General features: G+C 32.3%; 1 protein-coding gene across 1 annotated transcript in view; it reads left to right on the forward strand.

The window, feature by feature from the left end:
- Window positions 1–326: 326 nt before the first annotated feature.
- The window catches only part of LOC114337667 (uncharacterized), a 53,795-nt gene continuing 27,550 nt past the window's right edge, over window positions 327–26,571 (forward strand). Inside the window, exons 1-2 of the mRNA XM_050652064.1 lie at window positions 327–374; window positions 8,846–9,019. Of these exons, the coding sequence (XP_050508021.1) occupies window positions 327–374; window positions 8,846–9,019 (222 nt within the window). The remainder of the gene's footprint in view (window positions 375–8,845; window positions 9,020–26,571) is intronic.

Raw genomic sequence — 26,571 nt, forward strand, 5'->3', positions numbered from 1 at the left:
GTAACGCTTAAGTCATTAGTTTTCGAGATATTGGACGTTAAAAATTAAACGGCATAGTTATTTTGATTGATTTGATTCATTCATTCATTTTCAACTTCCAATATCTCTCAAACTGATGACTTTATCGATACCAATAAAGCTATTTACATACAAAGTATTGGAGAGTCGAAAAATTTAGCTAAAATAGTAATTGACTCAGTGGCGTAGAATTTGGGAAGGGTCAATCATTCACTATCCCCTGTCGTACGCCTCTGGAACTAGCTAGAAGCGTTTATTAATCACAATTTAGTATCTAGGGTGTATAATAGCCACACTTTCTGCCAAGTATGATAAGGATACGTCAAATAGTTTTAAAGTACTTGGTAACAATAATTTTTAAATTTTTAAATAAAACACCCTGTAACTCAGTAAGTAGCCACATTATAATAAAGAGATTTTAGTTAAATCTTAATATTTGTAGGTCTAGAATCTACAACTCAGAAATTCGATATTTTTAATAAAATCTAACCCTAAAAGGGCCCGTAGTAATGTAACTCCAAGAAAAAAAAGAAGAAGAAAAACGACAAAAAATTTTGTTAATTAGTAAAAAATTCCCAGGAACCCAATTATCGAAACGGAATTTCAAAATACTTAATCCCCACGACGTTATTAAAAAAACAAATTATAAACAAATTTGAATAATTTTCAAATGCCATTTTAGGGGGGAGTTTAGTTGAAATTTAAATTTATCAATACATTTATCGAAAATAAACATAAAAATAAAAATAGTAAGATCTTAATTAGGTGAATATTTCTTTGGCAACAACCGCGTTTTTGCAATTGAAAATATAGTAACATTTAATAAACAAATTCAATATCTCACAAAATATTAAATATTTTCCGACCAATTTTTTTTTGCTTAATACTGGTAACATAGCGCAACTTAATCTGTAAAACAAGATATTTAAAGTGCTTATTTAAAATGCTAAAAATAATTTTTTGCAAATTTGTTTTTAAAGTTTTATGTACAATTATTTAAATAAATAGGGGGTCAAATTTAATATAGTAAGTCTTATGTGAAAGATTTACCCTTCAACTTAGCAGAAAAAATCCCATAGACCTTCATTAATAAGTGAATTACCTCAGCAGTTAAAAAAGTATTTTTATTTGCAAAAGTGACCCCTTTTTAATTATTTAAGCAATGATCCCCTTGTATGATTTGGATACTTTCTTGAAAATATCTCTTGTACCCACCTAAACTTTGATATAAAATTTGTTTTAACCTGTACGAATTTACATTTTGACTTTTTTTTATTTTATTAGGCTATATCGTTATCCAACTTAAATGTTAGACTTTTATTGGTTTCATTAACTTCAAGAATGAATAACATACGGTCCTGTGTTTAATACTGATTTTGGTGTATTTAGAATTTTATCAGTTAAAATAAAGCTTATAACAGTGAGAATTTTTTTTGTTTATCAAAAAGAAAAAGGTGTAAGTATTAAAATTTTCCAGCCACTGATGTTGAACCGGGAGCAGAAAATGTTTTTTTGCTTACCTGCAGTACTTAAAATAGTTATTTTCCTAACAAGTGCAGAAAGTCATTCTTCAGAAAGTGCGGAAAAGAGATTTTCTGCAAGAGTTAGGAACAATATTTTTTCTAAGAGTCTTTAAAAAATTACCAAATCTTAATCAATTAATTTAATTAATATGAAAATACATACACAATTTAATTCTTTGACAAGGTTGTCAAAACCAAATTTTCAATATAATTAGTTAGCATGACGAAGATCTTGGTTTCCATGACGATGATTCAAAACGACTGTTATTGTCTCCCGATTTGACTTTCGAATGTTATGTCAAAATAATTTTATTTCATCTAATTGTCGCGTTAATTTCATTAAAACAGGAACACGATAAGTTATATTTGAAATAAATTAGTAAATAATATCTAAATATTAGTTTATTGCATGTATTATAATTACTTTAAGGCCATATTAACATATCTAAATTAACACGCGTGCGTAAAAGTAAAAAGCGCGTGCGGAAAAGTAACACGCGTGCGGAAAAGTAACACGCGTGCGGTAAAGTGAAACTTTCTAAACTAAAATGCGTGCGCGAAAGTAGACATTTTTGCACGCTCGTAGAAAAAAATTTTATTGTCATTATTTATATTTAATTTAGAACAATTGAAGACCTTGGGACCAGAAGGGGACAAGCCACAATTTCGTCAAAAATGAGTTAAAGTAGGAATCGCACACTTTAATACCATATTAATGTCCCAAACAGAAAATTTCAGCAGTTTTCTCATAGATGGTACCGCTGTAGTTAAGTCCCGTTGTGTCACCATTACTTTATATTGCAACAGAAGGAGACAAGCCACAGTAGTAATCAACATGGCGGCGGAACATTCCCGTGTATGTAAACGGAAAATAGACTTTTCTGAGTTTGGTTCTGAACACAGTGACCAAGATCCGTTTTTAAATAAAAGCGAAGATGACAAAGACTATACAGTATCCGGAAGTAGCAGCGATTGGGAAAATATAAACTCAGGAACAGTAAGTTTATTTACTGTGTGGCTTGTCCCCTTATGTTATATTTTTCTAACCTAAAAATATTAGGATTGTTCTAAAGGTTTTTTGTGGCTTATACCTTTTTAGTAAAATACCTACTTCATTGTAGGGAAATGAATAGGTTTATACCCCACAGACTTCTCGAGTTCTCTTGACAACTCCAGAAAAGAAGGCGCCTTCTAGATGGAGACACAAGGATACCCAACGACATAAAAAATTAAGCGCAAGACTAAAAAGAATCTAGTTTACGAATATGTATAATGTATATAAATACAAAAGGGAAGAAAATAGAACCAAAAAAATTAGGTCCACCTTGCGGTTGCAAAAAACAGTGTAGGCAGAAATTGGTGCTTGCCAACAAATTCTACCAGATACTGAGAATAATGAACCACTAGAAGACATTGAACATTTGGACGACTTTTTAGATATTGAAAATATTGACAACTGAATTATTTTATTGTTGCATTTTATGTTCATATTTTAGAATATATTTTTTTATACAAAAGGGGATAAGGCTCATATTTTTTCAAAAAATGCTCAAAAACTCAAAAACCGTTAAATAAACATTTGTGTTACTTTTATTGTGTATTTAATATCATATTTCCAAACGACTATGAGCCTTACTGCCAAGAAAAAATTTAAAAATTGGATTTCAGGATTTGAAAATAACTTTAAAATGATGTTTTCTCCAAAATATTGTTTGGTGGCATGCCCCCTTCTGGTCCCAAGGTCTTCAATTGTCATTTGTTTTTTTGAAATATTGTTGATTTTCATAATCGTTTAAAATTTGCTTAATTTGAATTAACGAACTAGGATTTAAAGAGCGAAGCATTTGACACAAAGGTTCTTTTATGCCCGTAATAATAGCGGTCAGAATTGCAGTCTTACTGTGAAAATTATTTAAACATTTTTTCTTGACATTATTTAAATTTGAATCGTATTTAATAACTTTATTGATTCTTATTAATTGTTTTTCAATTATATCACCGATATTTACAGGTTTTTCATTAGAACGTTGCTCAAAATGATATCACTCAAAATTTAGACACTGCAAATCCAAATTTTCACCAAACTGAGAAAGGAGAGCATTTTTTATCTCTTGCCATGTCGAAAATTCTTTCGAACCAATGAAATCAAGAGCTTTTCCCTCTAACCTGCTTTTTACAATAAAAGGAAAAATTTGTAAATCCGCTGGGTCAAATTTTGCAAAAATAAAATCAACAGAATCTATAAAATAGTGTAATTTTGAAGAATACCCATCAAAAACATTTGTGAGCTTTGATAGCTTTGTCACACTTAACCCATTAACCGCCAAGCAAAGAAATACTGAAATAATATGTAATATATTTGATTAACTAGAGTAAAATAAACTTAAACATTCGTAAAAAAATTGTTTTACACTTTGATAATGGCAGGTGTCACAACAACAAAATGGTTCGTTTTCGAACCTTTGGCGGAAATGAGATATAAAAATTTAAATACACAATTTTATTTTTTGTGAAAAGTCTCAAAACATTTAGAGTGTAAATGGACCTGAAAGTTTTGATAAACAAAAATAGTATGGTTAGAACATTGCCTACACCTTCTTTAGCTTCTTTCTCAAAAACGAAGTCGAGCGGCCGTCTATCTTTTTTAGAAATTATTTTAGATATTTCCAGTTTACACTTTCCAATCCTGTATCTTGCACTGTGCCAGTTGCATAAATTCGACAAATCGACATATTGTCTACAACACTACAGAACCTCCCTTATGTAGCCCTTTCCCCCTCCCCCACCCTAGATTATAACCAAATTGAATACCAGAATACCCGTCTTTCTAAAGGTACGTATCCACTACGTTCGTAATATTTGACCACCGAGGCACTGCCGCACGGTCGTTGGCGCACTGTTGCACGGTCCGGGAGCGCCAACCATCCACTATGTTCACGAACCTCTTGCACTCCGCGCTCCCTGCAACTGCTCCAATCGATACGGTATGCGCTCCTCTACATATAAACCGACACCAATTGGAACGCCGAGGCGGAGCGCCAACCATCCACTATGTTCACAAACTTCTTGCGCTCCGCGCTCCCTGCAACTGCTCCCATCTACATGCATTGCCTCCTCTACATATAAACAGCCACCTATTGGACCGTTGAGGCGGAGCGCACACTGTTGCATGGTCCGAGAGCGCCAACCATCCACTATGTTCACGAACTTCTTGCGCTCCGCGCTCCCTGCAACTGCTTCAATCGATACGGTATGCGCTCCCTTACATATAAACTGCCACAGATTGGAGCGCCGAGGCAGAGTGCGCACAATTGCACAGTCTGGGAGCGCCAAACTTGTCCACTATGTGGAGCAGTTGCAGGAGCTCGGAGCGCAAGCATAGTGGATACGTGTTTTTACACATAATAAAGAAATATCCCAACAAATTACTGCCTGTGCACCACATTGAACTTATTCCTGATCAGACAGGATTATATGTCGATTTCCGCCAATGGGTCGTTATCGAACCATTATTTTCAAACACGAGATTTGATGACTCAGAAATTTTTTTTTTGTATTTTTATAACAATTGGTGTACAAATAGGTTAAAAAAATAATGTTTTAATTTATTTGACCACAAAAGTGTTATGTCAATAAAATTACTACAGTAAAAATAAAGTTGTGTCGAAGGATTGAAAATGTCGGACATTTAGAAAATATTTTTGTGATGAAAGCATGAGTTTGGAAATTAAACAAAATTAAATTTATTTACACTTATATCTTCTGGTTGCTTAAAAAATACAAAGATTTAAAAAAAATCAACGAATTGTCAAAAAAAAATTCTACAAAAAATGGTGCGTTTTCGCACCTTTGGCGCTAAATGGGTTAATATAATTATTAGAAATGCTGGCGGAAATTATGGACGTAATTGCTGTTACGTCGTTAGTTGCCATTGTATTAAAAAAATAAATGAAACAAGTAAAAAAAAGGCAAATACTAGATCTGATATCTTAAAAGTTTGAAAATAGCGAAACAGAGTAAATAAAAAAAATGAAAACAAATACAAAATGAATATAATTCGACTAACCTTTAGTATTTCCGTGAGAACGTGGCTTTACACCGGAACGGGTCGAAAATGTTGCAGCTTCCCAGATCTAGTCGCTTTACAATGGAACGGGTGGAGAACGTTGCAATTTCCCAGATCAAGTGGTCTAACACTGGAACGGGCAGATAACGGGTGTGAGCACGTTTTGTACCTTCCAGATCAAGTGGCCTTACACTAGAACTGGTCGAAATTCTAAACTGTATGTAGCCGGTATAGTAGCCGCTATGTTGTTGCTTCTTCTGTGGAAATGCTTCACCGTTTCCATGGTCGAGTGGCTTTTCACTGAAGCTGGTGGTTAAGAAGATTTCACGAAGTTGCTAGTTGCGCCTCCCCAGAACTTCCGAATTGCTTTGTGGCTTTACACAACAAGTGGCCTTACACTTGGAATTCTTCAAAGCTGCTTACGGGTTCCTTCAGTTTTCCTTCCTCGTGGCCTTACACTCAGAACTCAACTACTAAGTCACTAATTCTTCAATTTCCCAATTAACGATTAAAATCGATTAAAAAAAGGCTTTACTTTTTCTAATTGAAAAATCCTACTGACTGCGCCAGTTTTATTCTTTATAAAATGAGGTGTGTTCGTTGGAGAATTAATTAACGAAACTATTGAAGGAAATGCACAAGTTTTATTTAGATATTAACAGCTCAGAATACAAAACGATACTGAATTCCAAATTAATAAATACAAAATTTCTTAAAACCTCTCACAGTCCTGGCACATATCATTGAAACCTCGAAATCATCAGCGTGGGTGTTTCTTATCTCCGCTCTAGTCTAGATATGGGAATAAAAACGCACCCAGTGCTGCAGTGGCGTGTTCGCCATAACATATTTACCAACGAGTCGGTGCGTTTTCGTTTAATTCAGTCTTCTTGAAAAGTCTCTTTGATAACGGGTAAACCTAGAAACACGTGTCAGGGAATGGCAAGAGACTCGAATGGAATCACAACGAAACCGTCTATTTTTATTAGGTTTTTTAAACTATGTTTTATATATCTAATTGCTTGTTTTTTAAAATTTATTTCTTCTTCCTTTTAAAGAGGTCTCTCCTCAATGGATGTTGGCTACTACAATTATTGCAAACTCTTCTCTGTCTTTCGCTGTTTTTATTAGCTGTTCAAAATTTAGCTCTGCCCGTTGTCTGATGTTTCTGAGCCACGATAGTCTTTTCCTTCCTAGTCCTTTCTTTCGTACTTATTATTTCTCAGTATGTGACCTAGGCAGGCGCGGATCTAGAAATTCATACTAGGGGGGGGGGCAGACTTAGAAAATAGAAAATAGATTTAGCAACAGAGTTTAGTCAATTTTCAAGAATTCTTGAATTACTTGTACTAGCTTGTGACACAATGTGCGAACCAGCAGATACGGATTTTCCGATATCAATTTTATGACCAGTCCTTTGTTCTTTTATACTATGATTTTGGGAGTAAAGTGTATCTGGCTGCACATGGATTCGCTCCCGGGTTCAGGTAGGAAGACCTAACCCTTCGGTCATAACTTAACTTTCGGGTATGAGTTTCGGAGCCAACTCGTGTACAATAAAAGTGGTTTTATAGGGGTTGGGAGCGAATCCATGTGCGCCGGTGTATCTACCTGAATCTGAATAGTGAATATGAAGGATTGTGGCTTATTTTGATATAAAAGATAATTTCAAACTAAAAATAGTAGTTACATAATATATTAAAATCTTAAAACAGGAGAAGTTTATTTTGCACCTTTTTAACTTAAAGTATTTCAACATAAAGGAACATTAAAAATTTTTCTCGTTCTCAATTGCTTCAATATCCGACATTGTTTTGTTTTTAAACGATTATAAAGTGTAAAAAATCATGTTTTTGCCTGTAAAACATTTCTTGTAGATTTTAGAGAAAAATGTTTTAAATAAATATTTTAGATCTTAATAGTTTCTAATTTGAAATACATAAACAATTGGAGATACTTGCAAAAAACAGCATTCGAATAAGAATATTTGTATTTTGAACGTTAATAGGTACACGTGTGGTAAGTTTTTTTTTAAAGTCTACAACAGGAAAAAATATGCAGTTTTATTTTATTAGATATAAATAAATTAATTCCTTATAACAAAACTAAAGCATCCTCGATATTTAGTATTGCGTTAGAGACGGCTCTACTCGAGTTACTTTGGATTAAAAAAAATTAAGAAAATTGCTCTAAATACCTAGAATGCCGAGAAAATACATTTTTTAAGGTATACCGATTTTAAGGTATACCGATTTTAAACTTTGAATGATTTTTATGATGAATGGTGATTATTGATCATTATATGATGATGAATGTAGTTTATTTTTGAATACTCGTACCTAAAGTATCATTTTTTTGCAATGTGATAGCAAAAGAAGGAAAAAATGAAATTTACCGAAATTTAACGATTTCTACCGAAAATATAGGAGCAGTCTCCCGAAATTTTGTCCAAGAGCTGTGGCAACACTGCTCAAATATTATATTTTCCAGATTTAGCCATAAGACTCACACTTACTCTAAGGATAAAATACACTATATAATCCCAGATACCTACGGTATCAAAAGGATTGATAGACAATTCACGACTATTAATCTCACTGGTCGTTCTTTACCATAAAGGTTAACCATTCTACCATCAATAGGTAGGTACGCATGGATTATCTAGTAAAATACAAATTTTTATATCTTTATTGTATCGCAAATTTGGAACGTGACTTTTCATGAGATAAGGTTTATACTCAGTGTAATGTATTTCTATTTTAAAATATCATTTGTGTTATTCTTTGAATTGAGAAAAATATTTCCATTGTTTTTAGTTCCAACGGTTACCAAACAAATGTGCCTTCAGATTATTTTTCAGAGAGGGATGTTTTATTAGATTTTATGGCTTCTTTCAATTCTTTGGAAGCGGTTGTCGTGTAATTTAGTGTTGTACTGATGGCTTAAAGTTTAGAGTTAACAGAAAAAAATAATAAATAATAAAAAAATACTTATAGACTAAATACAATAGGGGGTCCATGGACGCGTTGGCCCTCCCCCCTGTATCCGCGCCTGGGCCCAGGTATGATGTTTATCCAACTTTCACTGCGTTGAAAAGTTCTCTTTTCTTGCCTATAACGGCAACTTCTTCCATAGTTTGTTTTGTTAATTTACTTTCCTCCGATGAGAATTTATTAAAATGTTTTGTTAAAGAACTTAAAACTACGGTGATTACACTAATTTCTGTTTCTCTTTTTAGTTGATTGTTCCAAAGAAACGGACAGCTATTCTAGTAAACAGACTAATGGTTGCTTTAAAGGAAGCACTTGATAAAGAAGGAAGAAATGAAATGTTAAAGACTACTAGTAGTATAGGACAATTTTCATCAAAAAATAGTAAAACGTATTCCATGAACGAAGATGATTTAAGATCAGTAAGTATTTATTATCAGTTTTTAATTTACAAAATGTATTTATCTACTCTATGTCATATTATGTACTTACAAGTTTTTAGTTTGTGAAAACTGTCATTATAGATAGCAGTGCGTGAAGGGTTTAGAGTGTGCGTGAAGTAACAATGTAATTTAAATGGGACTTACTTTTTCGCACTATTTTTGACACACTTTCATATAATCAAATATCCTTAACTTTCGCGTTGTCATGGTGATGACATAATGAGCAATAAATTACGACAAAAGTTTTGACAGTTTTGTGGTTTGAAAGAAGTTAGAATTTTTAAATGTCAAAGTTCTAAAAATTGTAGAATAGAAATAAATTCCAGTGACGAAGAGTTACAGTTTTTTATTTGTTGATCATAGATAAAATATATTGTATGAAACTGTGCGTGAAGTACTTTTTGCGAACTTACGGGATGTGTAGCACTCGCTCCATTGCCGCTCGTGCTCTAAACATCGTGTGCGTTCGCAAAAAGCATACTTCACGAACTGTTTCATAAATAACTATTAATAAATATGTTTTTTTACAAGCAGGTTTATTTATAATAAATCTTTTACTTAATCGTGTGTGCAATTAAGATTTTCTTTTTGGTCAGATACTCAAGTTTTTGAATAGGGTATTAGACGACAATTTTGGCATAAACATGGACGGCATATGATAAATATAAGAACAGTGATATTATGGTAGTAGTGGTTATAATTTGGGAAAATTATCTTGTTGGGAATATAGGTATGCACAGTCCACAGAAAGTGTGTTATATTGTTATTTTCTTTATGAACAAATTAGCGCATATTTTTTTTAATTATTGCTCTGGAACCCCAAGATTTTAACTTTAAACCAAATACACCCAAATAAAAATTCACTGTAATTAAATTCTACATAGAGACGTGTTTTTTCCGATTTACTTCGACTAAAATTTTTCGCGGAAAATGCGGGTTTTTTCAACAAAATCTTTCATTTTCAACAAAAATTTTAGGGTAGTAATTACTTATCAATAATTAAATAGCTTGGTGAAATAAAAGGTTTCTTGAAGTAGGTTATATTTCCGGAGGCCGGCGACAATCTAACAAATAGTTTAGCAACAAATAAAATAAAAATTCCGTCTTTATTCAGTTGCAATGCGAAGGCAAAACAATCTTATTTTTCAATTAGAATACGGAGCGCAGTCCAGCCCTCTGAATCGACGATTTTCGACTCTTGTTGGAGTCTCATCGGAGAGAACGTAGGCCTGCTACTCCATACTTCAATTGACCAACACCGGTAGTTTATCCCCCACATCGCAACTGACGTGAATGGACTAGGTGATTAGCGTCATCTGGCAATTGAAAGACGAAGTAGTTTTCAATCCTAATAGCAATATTAATAATATTTAAAAATATTAAAATATTACTAAAAGATTTTTAAATTGAAAACTTATTGGTCCATTTTCTTGGTAACACCTCCAAATCTTTTAAAATTTGCAAGCCAGATGGATGCTGAAGCGAAGAAGACAAGAGGGAATTCAAAAACTTACAATTCACGCCCCCGTTTGTTCAGCTGGTACATTCCAACAGAAAATGGACCTAGTTACTCAAAGAAGTAACGACCAATATAAAAATAAAATAGTTTAGCAACAATTTAATTGTAAATTAAAAATTTACGGTCACAATAATATCCAGAATAATAATTATGATTTTTAGGAGGTACAAGGTTAGTAATAACCGAAAATGTGACAATGCACTTTTTGAGAATCCCGAAAAGGCGTTCTACCGAAAACTCAATTCCACCGTAGAAAGTGTCGACAAGTCTGATCCAAGCCAAGATGAAATTCATGAGTTTTGGGGAAATCAACTTTCCACACAAGGTGCTTTTAACAACAATGCTGACTGGATAGGAGATACGACGCACAACTGTCACCACTAAGTCACTCCTAACTACGAACCATTCACGAATGAAGAGGTCTTAAATGTCATCAAAGAGCTGGAAATCTCCTGGACCAGACGGAGTTCAGAATTTCTGGCTTAAAAAGTTTTGGTGTATTCATGAGTGCTTATCAACATTAATTGATCATGTTATTTCTAATCCGCAGGAAATACCATCATTTCTAACTCAGGGAACTGCTTATTTAATACCAAAGGATCAAAATAACACCCAAGATCCATCCAAGTAACGCCCAATTACTTGTCTTCCAACTTTGTATAAATTGGTCACATCCTGTGTAACCCGGCGTATCTACCAACACTGTGCTCTAAACAATATCATAGAGCCTCAACAGAAAGGATGCGCTAAGGGTTCCATGGGTTGCAAAGAACAACTTATCATCGACTCAGTCATTTCTAACCAGGCATTCACTAAAAAAAGAAACCTTCCTTTTACTGCCTCTATTGACTACAAAAGGCCTTTGATTCAGTACCGCATGAATGGCTTATCGATATATTGAAAATATACAAAGTCGATGATAACATAGTAACCTTTTTAAGGCATATAATGAGAGATTGGAAGACTAAAATTCACCTCCAAATACCTGGTGAAAACAATATCGAAACTGAAAATATCGTAATCAACCGGGGCCTGTTTCAAGGAGACTCGTTGAGTCCATTGTGGTTCTGTTTAGCTTTGAACCCCCTTTTCCAGCTCTTAAACTCCACTGACTCAGGTTTTTGCATTAAAAACAATATTACTGTGGTAGAGAAGCTCAATCATCTCTTGTATATGGATGATTTGAAATTAATGGCTTCCACTCGAGAACACCTAGAACAGATGCTAAAAACTGCAGAAACATTCTCTAATGATATTAGTATGCAATTCGGTCTAGGCAAGTGCCGTGTTTTGAATATAGTCAGAGGAAAGGTACAGCCCGGTGGATTCGATATGCCTAATGGCCAGAACATCGAGGCCATGGGCGAAAACGATATGTACAAATATCTTGGAGTAAAGCAGGCGCGAAAAATTGACCATAAGCAAATGAAAACTGAGATAACGACTGAGTTATTACGAAGGGTAAAACAGCTGCTTTGTTCACAGCTTTAGAGTAACAATTTATTTAAGGCACTAAACACCTACGCTTGTTCCGCGCTTAGCTATTCATTTGGTATTGTTAAGTGGACAAAAACGGATATAGAAAATCTTCAGCGAAAAGTACGAACACACCTTACAAAGGCACAAAAACACCACCCTAAAAGTGCAGTAGAACGAACGACATTACCGCGGTATTTAGGAGGAAGAGGACTTATGGATATAGGTGAGCAATTAGACAAACAGATTGCTAATTTAAGAACTTATTTTCAGATGCAGGCTGAGACATCTATTCTACACCGCGCTATTTGCGCAGTAGATGACACAACACCTATCAAACTGAGGGAACCATAAATGCGCATAAATCACCTCACTAAAGACGAAAAAATGCGCAGCTGGATGGGAAAACCTCTACACGGGCGACATCCCAATGAAGTCAGCCAAGACTATGTCGACAATACAGCGTCGAACTATTGGTTGACATCAGGAAAGATGTTCCCTGAAACGGAAGGTTCATTACTGACCATTCAGGATCAGATTATACCAACCAGAAATTACCTGAAACATATCGTCAAAGACCCTCAGGTTTAAAACGACAGTTGCCGATATGGATGCCAAGCCCAAAAAACCATCCAGCATCTTACAGGGGACTGTCAGGCATTTGCTGCAACTGAATACAAGGAACGGCATGACGCAGTGGGAAAAATCCTTCATCAGGAGATACCTATTAAGCTGGGACTTCTCCAAACAGACCATCTCCCATATTATCAATACGTCCCTGAAAGTATGCTTGAGGATGGCAACTACAAGCTATACTGGGACCGCACTGTGCTCACAGACCAAACAGTGGCACATAATAGACCAGATCTCGTACTAGTTAATAAATTAACAAGGCAAACAACACTAATTGATGTGGCGATACCTAACAACAATAATCTACGTAGTAAATTTACTGAAAAGATCGCCAAGTACAGAGATCTGGAAATTCAAATACGAAGACAATGAAGAATGCAAAGTACCCAGACGATACCTATTATTATGTCTACTACTGGAGTCATTCCGAAGAACCTCCTCGAAAGCATAAAAAGGCTGGGTCTAAATGAACATCTTTACAAGACCATGCAGAAAGCTGTACTACTCGCAACGGCCAGATGTGTACGAAAATTTTTGGGAGACACACCTGCATACCAAGTCACCTAGGGCTCGATAACACGGAAAGAGTACCACCAGAGCTCAATCCTTTTGATACCGTAGGTATCTGGGATGAGTCAATTTTCTCCTTAGAGGGAGTGTGAGCCGTATTGCTAAATCTGGATTATGATTTTATGATACACCAGAATAACTAAGATTTTCGTATAAAAAGCACTAATACCTATCTAACATGCTTTATAGAATTAAAATTGGACTATTTGAGCATCCTCAGGAATATTTAAATTCATAAAAAATTTTTTGGCTTATACACAAATAGAATATCTCGGTAACTACATATTAGATTAAATTAAAGTGACATAACGATAGGTGTTGAAAAGGGCGCGGCAGTATGCTTCTTTTAAAAGAAAAACATTGAATTACGAGGAGTGTTTCCTGAGATACAACCGGTGAAAGTTGACCGACATATGCGACGAAGTTATAAACAATAGGATGGTATTCTTCGGACCTTTAGGTTTTTATTTTGGTCCTCATTCTCTATACAAATTTTAATCTCTTTACGAGACTCACAACATATTATAATCATAAAAACGATCGATATTACGCGTGAAAAATACCAAAAACACCAAGATCACAATAAAAAACTAGGTTGAAAAAAAAATAAAATTTTTAAGTTCAAAATCGGTATACGTTAAAAATATGTATTTTCTCGGCTTCTCATAGAGAAATTTACTTCATTTTTTAAATGGAATTAACTCGAGTAGAATAACTAAAGCATTACTAAATGCCAAAAATGCTTTAGTTTCAATATAATAAATTAAATTAATTTTTCTACAACCGTGTTAAAAATGCAATTTTTAGCACTCCATACGAGCGTTAAAAATGCTACTTTAAGGCACTAGTGCTTTAAAATATTTTTAAGGCACTGCAGTTGGTATTGACCGTATGGGAAATTTTGATGTAATGTCAAAAAAATATAAAAATGGAATGTCAATCAAGTTCACGTAAAAGTTCTTGTAGATATTGTCCTGTAATTACGTTTGTAGAAAAAATATTGTATGATATGCGTGTTAAAAAGAACATTTTTAAGGCACTCATGTGAATTGCAGAACTCGCTATCGCTCAGTCTGCAAACTTTCACATGCGCGCCTTAAACGTGTACTTTTAACACTTATTAGATTTTTAATTTTTAATTAATACAAATTTAAAATGAGAATATTTTTGTATTTTGATCATTAGAAGGTACACGTATGTTAAGTTTTTCTAAAAAAAGTCTACAACAGGAAAAAATACGTAGTTTTGTTTTGTTATAAATAATTTATTAACTTATTATAACAAAACAAAAGCATCTTAGGTATTTAGTAATACGTGAGTTAGGTGGGTCTACTCAAATTACTTCGGATTAAAAAAATGAAAAAATTGCTCTACGGGAAGCCGAGAAAATTCATTTTTTTAACATATACCGATTTTGAACTTCGAAGTTCTATTTTTTTCCACCTAGTTTTCCATTGGGATTTTGGTATGTACCTATTTTGATTTGTATCATTTTGTATTATTGTAATTATGTTATGTCTCTTATGTTAGTCTCTTGAAGATATGAAAACTTGTATGGTGAAGGATGGCCGAAATAAAAAGACAATGGTCCGAAGATTACAGACCTATTGTTTATAACTTCGTCACAAATACCGATAAACTTTGACCGGTTGTATCTCAGGAACCACTCTTCGCAATTTACCTTCTTTTCTTTCAAAAGAAGCGTGCTACCGTTTTCGTAATTTAATTTAATCTAGTAGTTGCCGAGATGTTCTATTCGTTTATTCTTCTATTCGTTTAAGCCAAAAAATTTTTCATAAATTTAAATCGAGAGAGTGTCAGGCAATTTTGTGAACTAAATTGATCTCCGGCAAAAAATTTTGTGCGGGAGAAATTTTATTTTCAAAGTGCAGGATATATTGTCGGAAATGAGTTCAACTTTTGTATTTGGTGGTTTTGGAGGTCACTGAATAAAAAATTTCATGACGGCGATGGTCTCCGAGGTACCTGGTACCCAGGGTAGAGCTCGTCACCTGGAACGATCGAATAATTCGCGGGACGATCGAATAATTCGCGAAATGAAGATTGGATCGAAAAACTGAAAAATACGCGTTTAATATTTTTCAAAAATCTATCGAATGACACTAAAGACTACGCCCCACTCCACCCCCTGGAGGTGGGTTAGGATAATTTTAAAATCTTAAATAGAAACCCCATTTGTAATTGTAGATTTGGATTGCTTACGTAAAAGTAAGCAATTCTTATTCGAGACATTTTTTAGAATTGTGGATAGATGGCGCTATAATCGGAAAAAACGATTTTTTCGTGATACCATAGGTGAATTCGAAGCTTTTTGATAAAATTCTGCTAAAAAGAATGAACCAAATAATAGAAGAGAAAAAATGATTCCAATCCACCAATTTGGCTTCAGAAATAAATATTCTACTATTGATCAAGTACACATATGTAATTACTCACATAATTAAGAAATCATTATAAGAAAAGAATTGTACAATTGTCTGTTGTACAATTTTTTTAGACGTAGCTCAGGCCTTCGACAAAGTATGGCATAAAGGTTTAGTCTACAAACTCAAAATTCTTATGCCTAAACAATATTCAGAAATTTAACAATCATATATATCTAACAGATATTTTAGAATTAAGCAAGAAGACGTGTACACTGATCTAAAATAAATCAGAGCAGGAGTCCCTTAAGGAAGCGTATTAGGTCCTGTTCTCTACCTGTTACACACATACGATATACCTGAAATGGAACATGATACTGTAGCCACTGTATAATACTGTAAAAATAATGTATAATACTGTATAATATTGTAAAATATCAGTCTGATTTTTGCATGAGAGTTTAATGAAAGGGTAACAAATCAATTGGAAGTTCTGTCGGACAAAATACATGTGACGTTTTTGTGGTCTGACCGTTCCAAATTTTTAACCTGTTTCACAATTAAAACTTCCCCTGTTCCAGTGTTCCCATATATCAAAGTTTGTCCGACTAGACACCCTTAAGCTATTAACAAATTTTCAGCTTGCTATTTTTCAACTTTTTTTCATACGCGGGATCCAGACCTAATACTATCGAACAGTTTATTTATATTTTATTCAAAGATTAAACTAATTTTTACTTACAACTTTCCAAAAAATTTTATTAAAACAATACCAAAAAATAAGAAAAATTAGAAAACACCCGGATTCGAACCAGGGACCTCTTGATCTCCAGTCAAACGCTCTACCACAGAGCTATACTCCTTTTGTTTGTGCGGGTGCGGACTACAATATTTCTCAGACATAGTGTCAAATAATAGACCAAGTGAAGTAAAAAATAGGTACTTTAAATAAATATTACTTATTTAATAAATAAAAATGTACACCATCTTTATTCAATTTTATTTTTAATTTAAAAATCTCTTAGTAATATTTTTAATATTTTTCAATATTATTAATGTTGCTATTAGGATTGAAAACTTTACCTTACCATTACTTATTTAGTTCAGAGAAATAAGGAAAAAATATCCTGTTGGTGACACAACCCCCTCGAGACCAAAACCAAATTTTTTGAGTAGTATGGAGATCTATAATAATAACCTATATGTTTCCTGCAGCCGATTTTGATGATATACTATACATAGTTATAAACAAATGAAGATAAAAACGGTAAATTTTCGCTATTTTCGTCTATTACCAAAATGTTAAGCATTTTAAACAAATTTGATAGGAGAAACTAATAAATCGTAAAAAAAACTTCAATATGGCGTTCGCTGAATATCTCAGTTCTTATTGGTTGTTTAGAAAATTGCAAAATTAATGATACATTTTGAGCTTCTATAAATATTCATAACTTCTGTAAATATTAACTTAGAACCTTCTTGTTACACGGAATACTGAAACTTCTAGTGCTTAAATCATACCGTAAATTTCAAAGCAATTGGTCAAATACTTTTAACCAATCAAAAACCTTTGACAAACGGATAGCAGAACACAAAAGGGCTTTCAACAATAGAAAAACAGACACTTCTACATACGCACTTCACCTTCTAGATCATAATCATTCTTTTAATGAACAGTTTCAAATTCTGCATATTCAAAATAAAGGCCTTAAGCTATCTTTATTAGAATCTATGGAAATTAATAAATTGAAAAATGCAGATATAATTCTGAATGACTAACTCGAGACAAACAGCTCCCCACTCCTCAACCGCTTCAGTTAAAGACTATAAATAGGCAAACCATTGTAAACTAAATCACTTGAGAAAGGCACTCTGCCGAAACAGCTGTAGTCACTTAGTTGTAATAAATTTTGTGGAAGTATAGAAAACAAACGTTTTAAGTGTTTTATTGTTAGAAGTACCATATCAATAACTATTTTCAATATTTAGTAAGTTCTTGTGTTCTTATATTAATTCTAACAATAGTCGATATTTTAAAAATGTTCACTTGTCTCATTTGCATATAAAAAACTTTAAGAAATAACACTTTAATATAATAGGTTAAAGCTTGTGTTATAATTTTCAGAAAATATTTAGTTTACTAATCAAAATAAACTTGACATGTTTTAGTTCTATGATTGATCGCCTATTTTAATGATGGAAATGTTATGGTGTAACCTAATTTACACATTAATTTTACTTCTGTGTGGTTTTAGTACTATTTAGAGCATAATATATTTTATAGCATAATTATTTACGAGCATTTCAGCCCATTTGTAAAATAACAAATTGTCAGAATTCACAAAATAATACAAGAACGTACTAACTAAACATTTGACACGAACCAAAACCAAACTACCTACTTTATTTAAAAATGTAAGTACAATAATAAGGCCGTAGTAGAAACTTACAGTTGATCCGCCGGATCTTTGCACATCATTATCATTCGTATTAGGCCTGGATCCTGCATATCAAAAAAAAGTTTATTAATAGCAAGCTGAAAATTTGTTAGTAGCTTAACGGTGTCTAGTGGCACAAACTTTAATGTACGGGAACACTGGAACAAAGAAGTTTTAATTGTGGAACAGGTTACAAGTTTCGAAGGTCAGACTACGAAAACGTCCCATGTATTTTGTCGGACAGAACTTCCAATTGATTTGTTACCCTTTCATTAAACTCTTATGCAAAAATCAGACTGCTATTTATCACCAACATAATTCCTGTCATTTAACATGTTCTACAGTTAAGCCCCTGAATATTTACCCGTTCGTCATCATTTAAAGCACACGAAATAAGTCGATGATAAGTCGGAAATTGAAATTTACTAAACGCAACAGCAAGTGACAGTAAGTGACTTGCTGTTGCGTTTAGTAAATTTCAATTTCCGACATATCATCGACTTATTTCCTATGCTTTAAATGATGATGCACGGGTTAAAGCGCTCTATTCACATGCGTATTTGTCCGGCGGATATGTACGGCGGACAGATACTCCGGACAGATCCGCATGTGTGTATCCGTGCGTACGCCGTATGTGTCTTGCTCGCCGTCTGTGGTTCAAGACGACGCGACGACTGAATGTGTAGCACCAACGAATTTGTCTGGAGACACATCTGCCTGTATGTAGCTAACAACGGATCTGTCCTCCATACATATCCGCCGGACAAATACGCATGTGAATATAGCACTTAAGATTCAGGGCCTCAACTGTACGTGTCGGAAATATTAAAATGCCCAACACATTATTTGTCGTACAAACATTTGTCGTATATTATATAAAGTTTGCTATTGTTAAACCTAAAAACAATCTGCTAGTTTTCATAATCGTAAGGATCGGTACTTTATGTTTTGATTAAACCCCGTTTAGTTGACCGGGGTTTAATCGGGACCTCTTTAGGTTCTCTTGCGTTGTAATAAATGCAGATATAATTATTATACTTAGTTATAACTATAATAATACTTTTAATTGCACTTGTTACAATGCAATATACCCTAAAGAGGTTCCGATTAAACCACGGTTAGCTAACCGAGGTTTAATCGAAACATAAATTACCGGGCCTAAACTTATTAGGATGACAAGTTGCACAATTAAAATCACGTTCCACAATTAAACTTCCCTGTTACAGTGTTCCCATACATTAAAGTTTGTCCGACTAGACACCGTTAAGCTATTAACAAATTTTCAGCTTGCTATTAATAAAATTGTTTTTGGTACGCGGGATCCACTCCTATATTATAGAAAATAAACCATAACATTTGAGCCAAACGTACGTAGTTTATACGTTAAAGCCATTAGAAAATGGATAATTTTACAATAGACGTTTTTAGACTTACTTCGCTTTTATTTTATTTATTATATATACATACACCGTTATTTAGGCGTCAACGCCCTTCCGGTAGGGATCCATGGAGGAATATCACCAAGCCGCAAGCACTTATCCCTTGCCGGACCGGTCCTCCATACGCCAATCAGGCACCTAGCTTATTTGAATTCAAGCCATAAATTTCATATAGAATTTTATACTACGACGTTGGCCTTTTTATTTTTCAATGTCTTGGCCAGGAATCGAACCTCGATATCTAAAATCCACTAGAGTTGTCGATCGAGCACCTCAACCCACTAAGTCATCTGACCGACTATATTTTATTTATTGCAGTTTAAAAATTAGGTATACATTTTTGTGGAGGTAATTTTTCAATTTTTGGAAATCTATATAGGCTGTTGATTATATTCAAAATAAGATAGCTAAAAGGAACTACAACGTTAACGGGGTTTTATTATTTCATATGGTCAATGGACATCTATATATGAAAAAACCGCGGAGTGCTACCATTTGAAGGGGTGCGTTTTTGAGAAATGGGTGAATTAGTCCCTGGGCACAGGTTACATTAGGGTGAGTTCTATGCGCTTTTGGTGCAAACATATCTACATAAAAATTGTTCCTGGTTAAATTTCTTATCTAAATATCACTATTTAAAGTCAATGATACTTTTTTTTACAAAAATATATTCAAAAGAAAAAGCACAAAGAAACCAAAAAGAAAGAAATTTTGTTGTTTGTCCCATAACTTTTGTCCACGAGCATATATGTATAGACATTGCTTTACAGAAAAGAAACCTACATATTTATTCTTAAAATGTTGTTTAGTAGAGGTAATTAGGATTTATAGTTTTCGAAATATGATTTTTCAAAGTTCGCCACTCACAGCAATTTTGGGCAATTTTTCTTGTTATTTCGCAAGTATTGTTCTGTAACTTTTTTATACGTAACTTTAGGTATATGCAATGGTAAACGTAATAGGAATAGAAATCAATTACTTTTAAAATGGTCTACTGTAAAACGTTGTACGACTTTTTTTAAAGAGATTATGGTTTTTTAAGGTTTTATAATTTTAACAATTTTTTATAATATAATATAAAAATAAAATAATATTAGTATATAATATATTATATATTATATAATATTATAATATATATAGTATATATAATATAATATTATATTATATATTATATAATACCTAACATAAAAAAGTAGATATTATTTTTTACAATTATTTTTAAAATTTCTCATTATAACTTTTTTTCTTGTACATGAATATACTATATATTGCTCAATAAAGAGGGCTTACTTTCTGTTCTTTAAAATGGTGTATCATCTATATTTAAATAATGGAAACCCAGTGATTCTTTGATATTTTTTTAACTGTATTATTTAAAATTATTTCTTTTACAAAAATGAAATAAACATTAGTCTTAGAAAACATCACTTTAGTTAAAATTATTTAAACATTGACATTTAAAAATTTTCAAAATCAAAGTACATCTCTTCGTTAGCATTAGTTTCAATATCTTCGTCTGACACCTCAGTTATCTTAGAGTTCCCACAATTAGTACCTATGCACAGGCACCCTTTGCAGAATATTGAACAACTAATTCCTATCTTCCTACAACCGCAGGTTTTTGTACATCGTTTGGTACATTTGCATGCTATTTTTTTCAAGCAAAGCTTGTGGTGCAGGAGCTTTGACCGTAAATATTGGAATTAATCCATATTTTGAAGTTTGCCCGGCCGAGTCAAGTGGGTCCAAAGTATTACCTATAAAAAATAAGATTCAATCATAACACACAATCACATAACAAAGTTATAATGAGAAATTTAAAAAATAATCCTAAAATCAAAAATCGTTGCAAGTACTTATTACATTTTGAAAAAGCATATCTCATTCAAAAATAATCCTAGAATTTTTTATAATACACCATTTTAAAGTAAACAGAATAAGCTTCCTTTTTTATTAGTATAATATATACCTAAATGTAGAACAAAAAAACGTTATAATGGGAAATTAAAAAATAATCTTAAAAAATATAAAACTATAATTTAATATTATATTATATATACTATATATAATACAATATTATATAATATATAATATATTATATAATAATATTATTTTATTTTTATATTATATTATAAAAAATCGTTAAAAGTATAAAACTTTGAAAAAACATAAACTCTTTAAAAAAAAAGTCGTTCAACATTATACAGTAGACCATTTTAAAGGTAATTGATTTCTATTCCACTTACATATACCATTGCGTATGCCTAAAGTTACGTAGAAAAAAGTTACAGAACAATATTTGCGAAATAAAAAGGAAAATTGCCCAAAATTGTTGTGAGTGGCGAATTTTGAAAAATCATATTTCTAAAACTGTAAATCCTAATGACCTCTACTACACATCATTTTAAAGAGAAAATATGTAAGTTTTTTTTCTGTGAAGAAATGTCTATACCTATATCCCCGTGGACAAAAGTTATGGGACAAAAAACAAAATTTCTTTCTTTTGGGTTTCTTTGTGCTTTTTCTTTTGAATATATTTTTGTAAAAAAAAGTATATTTGACTTTAAAAAGTTATATTTAGATAGGAAATTTAACCAGGAACAATTTTTATGTAGACGTGTTTGTACCAAAAGTGCATAGAACTCACCCTAATGTAACCTGTGCCCAGGGACTAATTCACCCATTGCTCAAAAACGCACCTCTTTAAATGGTAGCACTCCGGGGTTTTTTCATACATAGAGATTCGTTGACCATATGAAATAATAAAACCCCGTTAACGTTGTAGTTCCTTTCTATAGTACATAATCAATAGCCGGTTAGCTAATAACATCTACAGTAAATAAATATTTAAACTCTCCTAATCAGAAATTAAAGTAAAAAAGACAAGTAAAATCCTTTATAAAAGGTATAGTTATTAAACTTCCCAAGAAGGGGTTACATCACAAGCAAAACTAGTTTTCAATCTGATAACAGATCATTATCAGTGCTGACAAGATGCTGACATGCTAACCACCAAAATACAAAAATATTAGGGTAAAAACCCTTTAACCCTTCCGGAACCGTGCTATAAAAACTTACGCTGCAGGCCGTGCGGGGCAACTATGGTACCCCACTAAAATACTTTAATAATTCATTTAAATTTTACATTATTGTTTGGAAAGTTATATGTATAATAAAGCACTAGTAACTGAAATAATTTGTTTTTATTATTAAAAAGATTTTCATTTTTTTATTTTTACCTGCAATTACAATTTGATCTAATTCATCATTTTTACAGTCAAGGCATATAAATGTTTTACTTTCTTTTCGATGTATGGTGCAAATGGGTTTTCTGCATGTACTACATGATATTTTAGTCTTTCTATCACGTGCCCTGGCACAAAAGCTGCATCTTCGACTTGTATATTGTTAAATGTCTCTGGCAGGGGTTTCTGGCACTGTGTGCCCCGAGGAGTTAATTTCAATTTTAGTATAAAATTTAAATTATATTTGATAATTTTTTTAAAAAACGATTTAGTAATATATTTTCTAAGATTACCTGGAGGGATAAAAAAGTAAAAATATTAAAGTTATTAAGACAAAACCTCATCTGGGGTAGCTAAGCTGCCCCGCACGGCCACGGAAAGGTTAAACTTGATTAGTCATGGAAGCATTGACTATAATTATTATATTAAACATGGATGCACAAGATATCACATGTATAATGCCCAGGGTACCATCTGAACCTAAATTGAGTTGTTAACATATTGTTCACGGTTGTTGTCAACTGAACTGAACTTCAACATGTGAACAACTCAATTTAGGGTCAGATGGTACCGTGGGCATAATACATGCGATATCTTATTTAGCAAATGAGGGCAAATGAGTACAATAATGCATGACTTTATTGACGGTTGGCGATAAAAGTTATTTACCAGCAATTTTATTACTGGAATCGAATTTCATGATTCTATATATTAATAATTTAAGTATGCAAAGTCCGCAGATAGTGTGCAACTTAAACAAATATGTTAAAAAAGTCAAATAATGATAAACAAATAAAAAAAAAACAAAAAAAAACAAAGAAAAAAAAACACGAATTAAAACTAAACAAAAGAGTACTTAAATAAAGCATTAAAAAAAAACAAAAAAATATAATTAAAAAAAAATAAAAAAAATATACATATAAAAAAATGCACTAAACAGAAACACACAAATTTTAACAATAACATTTATCCTAGGGTGTGAGAATTTAAACAATCAATTTATTTATATTGGATCAAAAAATGCTCTTTTTATATTTTATAAATAAAAAATAATTCTGGCTAATTGGTTTATGCCAAAGCCATTTACAAATAAAAGAAAAAAAAGTGTCCAACTTTTTTTATAAACAAAATGGAGCCCCAAAATCGTGTTTTTTTAATTATATTGCTCTATAACTCCTATTTCTCTAGTACTATAACTATAAAGATTTTAACTTTACACCAAAAGTACCCAAATAAAAATTCACCGTAATTAAATTCTGCATAGAGACATGTTTTTCCCGATTCACTTCGACAAAATTTTCCTCGTAAAATGCGGGTATTTCCAATAAAATATTTAATTTTCAACTAAAATTTTAGATAAGTAATTATTTATCAATATTTAAATAACTTGGTGACATAAAACCCTTCTTCTATATATTATAATTCCAGAAGCCGAGGGAAATTGAATGAACAGTTTAGCAACAATTAAATTGTTAATTAAAAATTTACGATCGTTATAATCTCTTCTTCTTCTTCTTTTTGTATAGACATGACTCTGTCTCTTTTTTCAATGTGCCTCTAGTAAGTTGTCGTTCCATCGTTTTCGTGGTCTTCCCACTGATCGTCTTCCTATTGGTGAACCGTCTCTCGCTGTCCTGACTACCCTATTTGTTGTCATTCAGCTATAATAACCATCGCTATAATAACCATAATAATTATGATACATAAGAATAACTATGATTTTTGTATAAAAAAGCAATATACCTATCTAATATAAGTAAAATTGAATGCCTTACCCTAGGACCGTAGCCATAGGAATTTTATCCATCCTTTGGATTTTGCCATGTTGGCATTCTTATAAGACTTTTATTAGTCTGTTTTTGAAAGGCTTTGATCTATGTATTTTTTGGTTGGCTCACCATGTTCTTGTAAGTATAACCAAACTTTGCTTTTACCTTGGTCATCATTTTAACTTTAACATTTTGCTTCCATTAATATGGTTATACTTATTTTAGAACACTGATGATGCTCTTGTTACAGAACGAACACGTTTTGTTTCTATGTTTGTAGCCCTATAGTGGCTCTTTAAACTAATATACCTTTTACCAAGCCAAAATTTTTTATTAAATTTTACTTGTAATTAATGGTATACAGCCAGCTACAGGAAATTTTTCCTTGTGGATATCTATCTAATATTCTTTAGAGAATTAAAATTGGACTAGTTAAGCGGTCTCAGGAATATTTTAAAATTATAATCAAGATTTTTGGGTTATAAACAAATAGGATATCTCGGAAACTATTACATTAAATTACATTATGAAAAAGTATTGGAAAGAACGTGACAGGTCGCTTTCTTTAAAAGAAAAAACGTTTAATTGCGATGAGTGGTTCCTGAGATACAACCGCTCAAAGTTGACCGGTATGTACGGCGAAGATATAAACAATAGGATGATCATTTTTGAAACATCACCTTTTTCTTTCGATACTCTTTCTCCACATAAATTTTTATATCTTTAAAAGGCTCATAACAACTATTATAATAATAAAAACTATCGGTATTGCGAGTGAAAAATACCAAAAATACCAAAATTTCAATCAAGAATTAGGTTGGAGAAAATGGAATCTCAACGTTCAAAATCGGTATACGTTAAAAACATGCATTTTCTCAGCTTCCCACTGAGCAATTTTCTTCATTTTTTTTGTTCCCAAGTAACTCGAGTAGAGCCACCTAACTAACAAATTAATAATTGTCAAATTTGCTTTTGTTTTGGAGAGAAAATTATTTTTTCTAAATAATTATACAGCTTTAGAATGAGAATATTTGTATTTTAAACGTTAAAAGGTGCACTTTTTGTACGTTCATGTAAAAAAAAAGGATACAACTGGAAAAAATATGTAGTTTTATTTTCTTATAAATAAATTAATTTATTACAACAAAAAAAAAACAACTTCGACATTTAATAATGCGTTAGTTATATGGTTCTACTCGAGTTACTTGGAAACAAAAAGAAATGAAGAAAATTGCTTCATGGGAAGCCGAAAAAATGCATTCTTTTAACGTATTATACCTATTTTGAACTTTGAGATTCCATTTTCTCCAACCTAATTTTTGATTTGAACTTTGGTATTTTTGGCATTTTTCACTAATGATATCGATAGCTTTTATTATTATAATATCTGTTATGCGTCCTTTAAAGATATGAAAATTGGTGTAGAGAAAGAGGACTGAAATAAAAAGGCGATGCTTTAAAAATTACCATCCTCTTGTTTATATCTTCGCCGTACATGCCGGTCAACTTTGACCAGTTGTATATCAGGAACCACTCATTGCAACTAAACGTTTTTTTTTAAGAAGAAGCGTCCTGCCCGTTCTTTTCAATACCGTTCTCATAATTTAATTTAATAGTTGCCGAGATATTCTATATCTTTATAATCCAAAAAAATTGTTTATAATTTTAAAATATTCCTGAGGTTGCTTAAATAGTCCAATTTCAATTCTGTAAAGTATATTAGATAGGCATTGTGCTTTTTTATACCAAAATCATAGTTATTCTTATATATCGTAATTATTTTGGTTAATATAGCGACTGTAAATTTTTAATTAACAATTTAATTTTTGCTAAACTGTTCATTCAGTTTCGCTCGGCATCTGGAAATAAAATCTATACTAAAAAGGCTTTATGTCACCAAGTTATTTAATTATTGATAAATAATTACTTACCTATAATTTTAGTTAAAAATGAAAGATTTTGTTGGAAAAACTCACATTTTCCGAGGAAAATTTTCGTCGAAGTAAATCGGGAAAAACATGTCTCTATTGTAACGTGCCCCAAAAAGAGGGTGTTATT

This window comes from Diabrotica virgifera, chromosome 5, assembly GCF_917563875.1.
Source record: "Diabrotica virgifera virgifera chromosome 5, PGI_DIABVI_V3a".
Classification (NCBI taxonomy): domain Eukaryota; kingdom Metazoa; phylum Arthropoda; class Insecta; order Coleoptera; family Chrysomelidae; genus Diabrotica; species Diabrotica virgifera.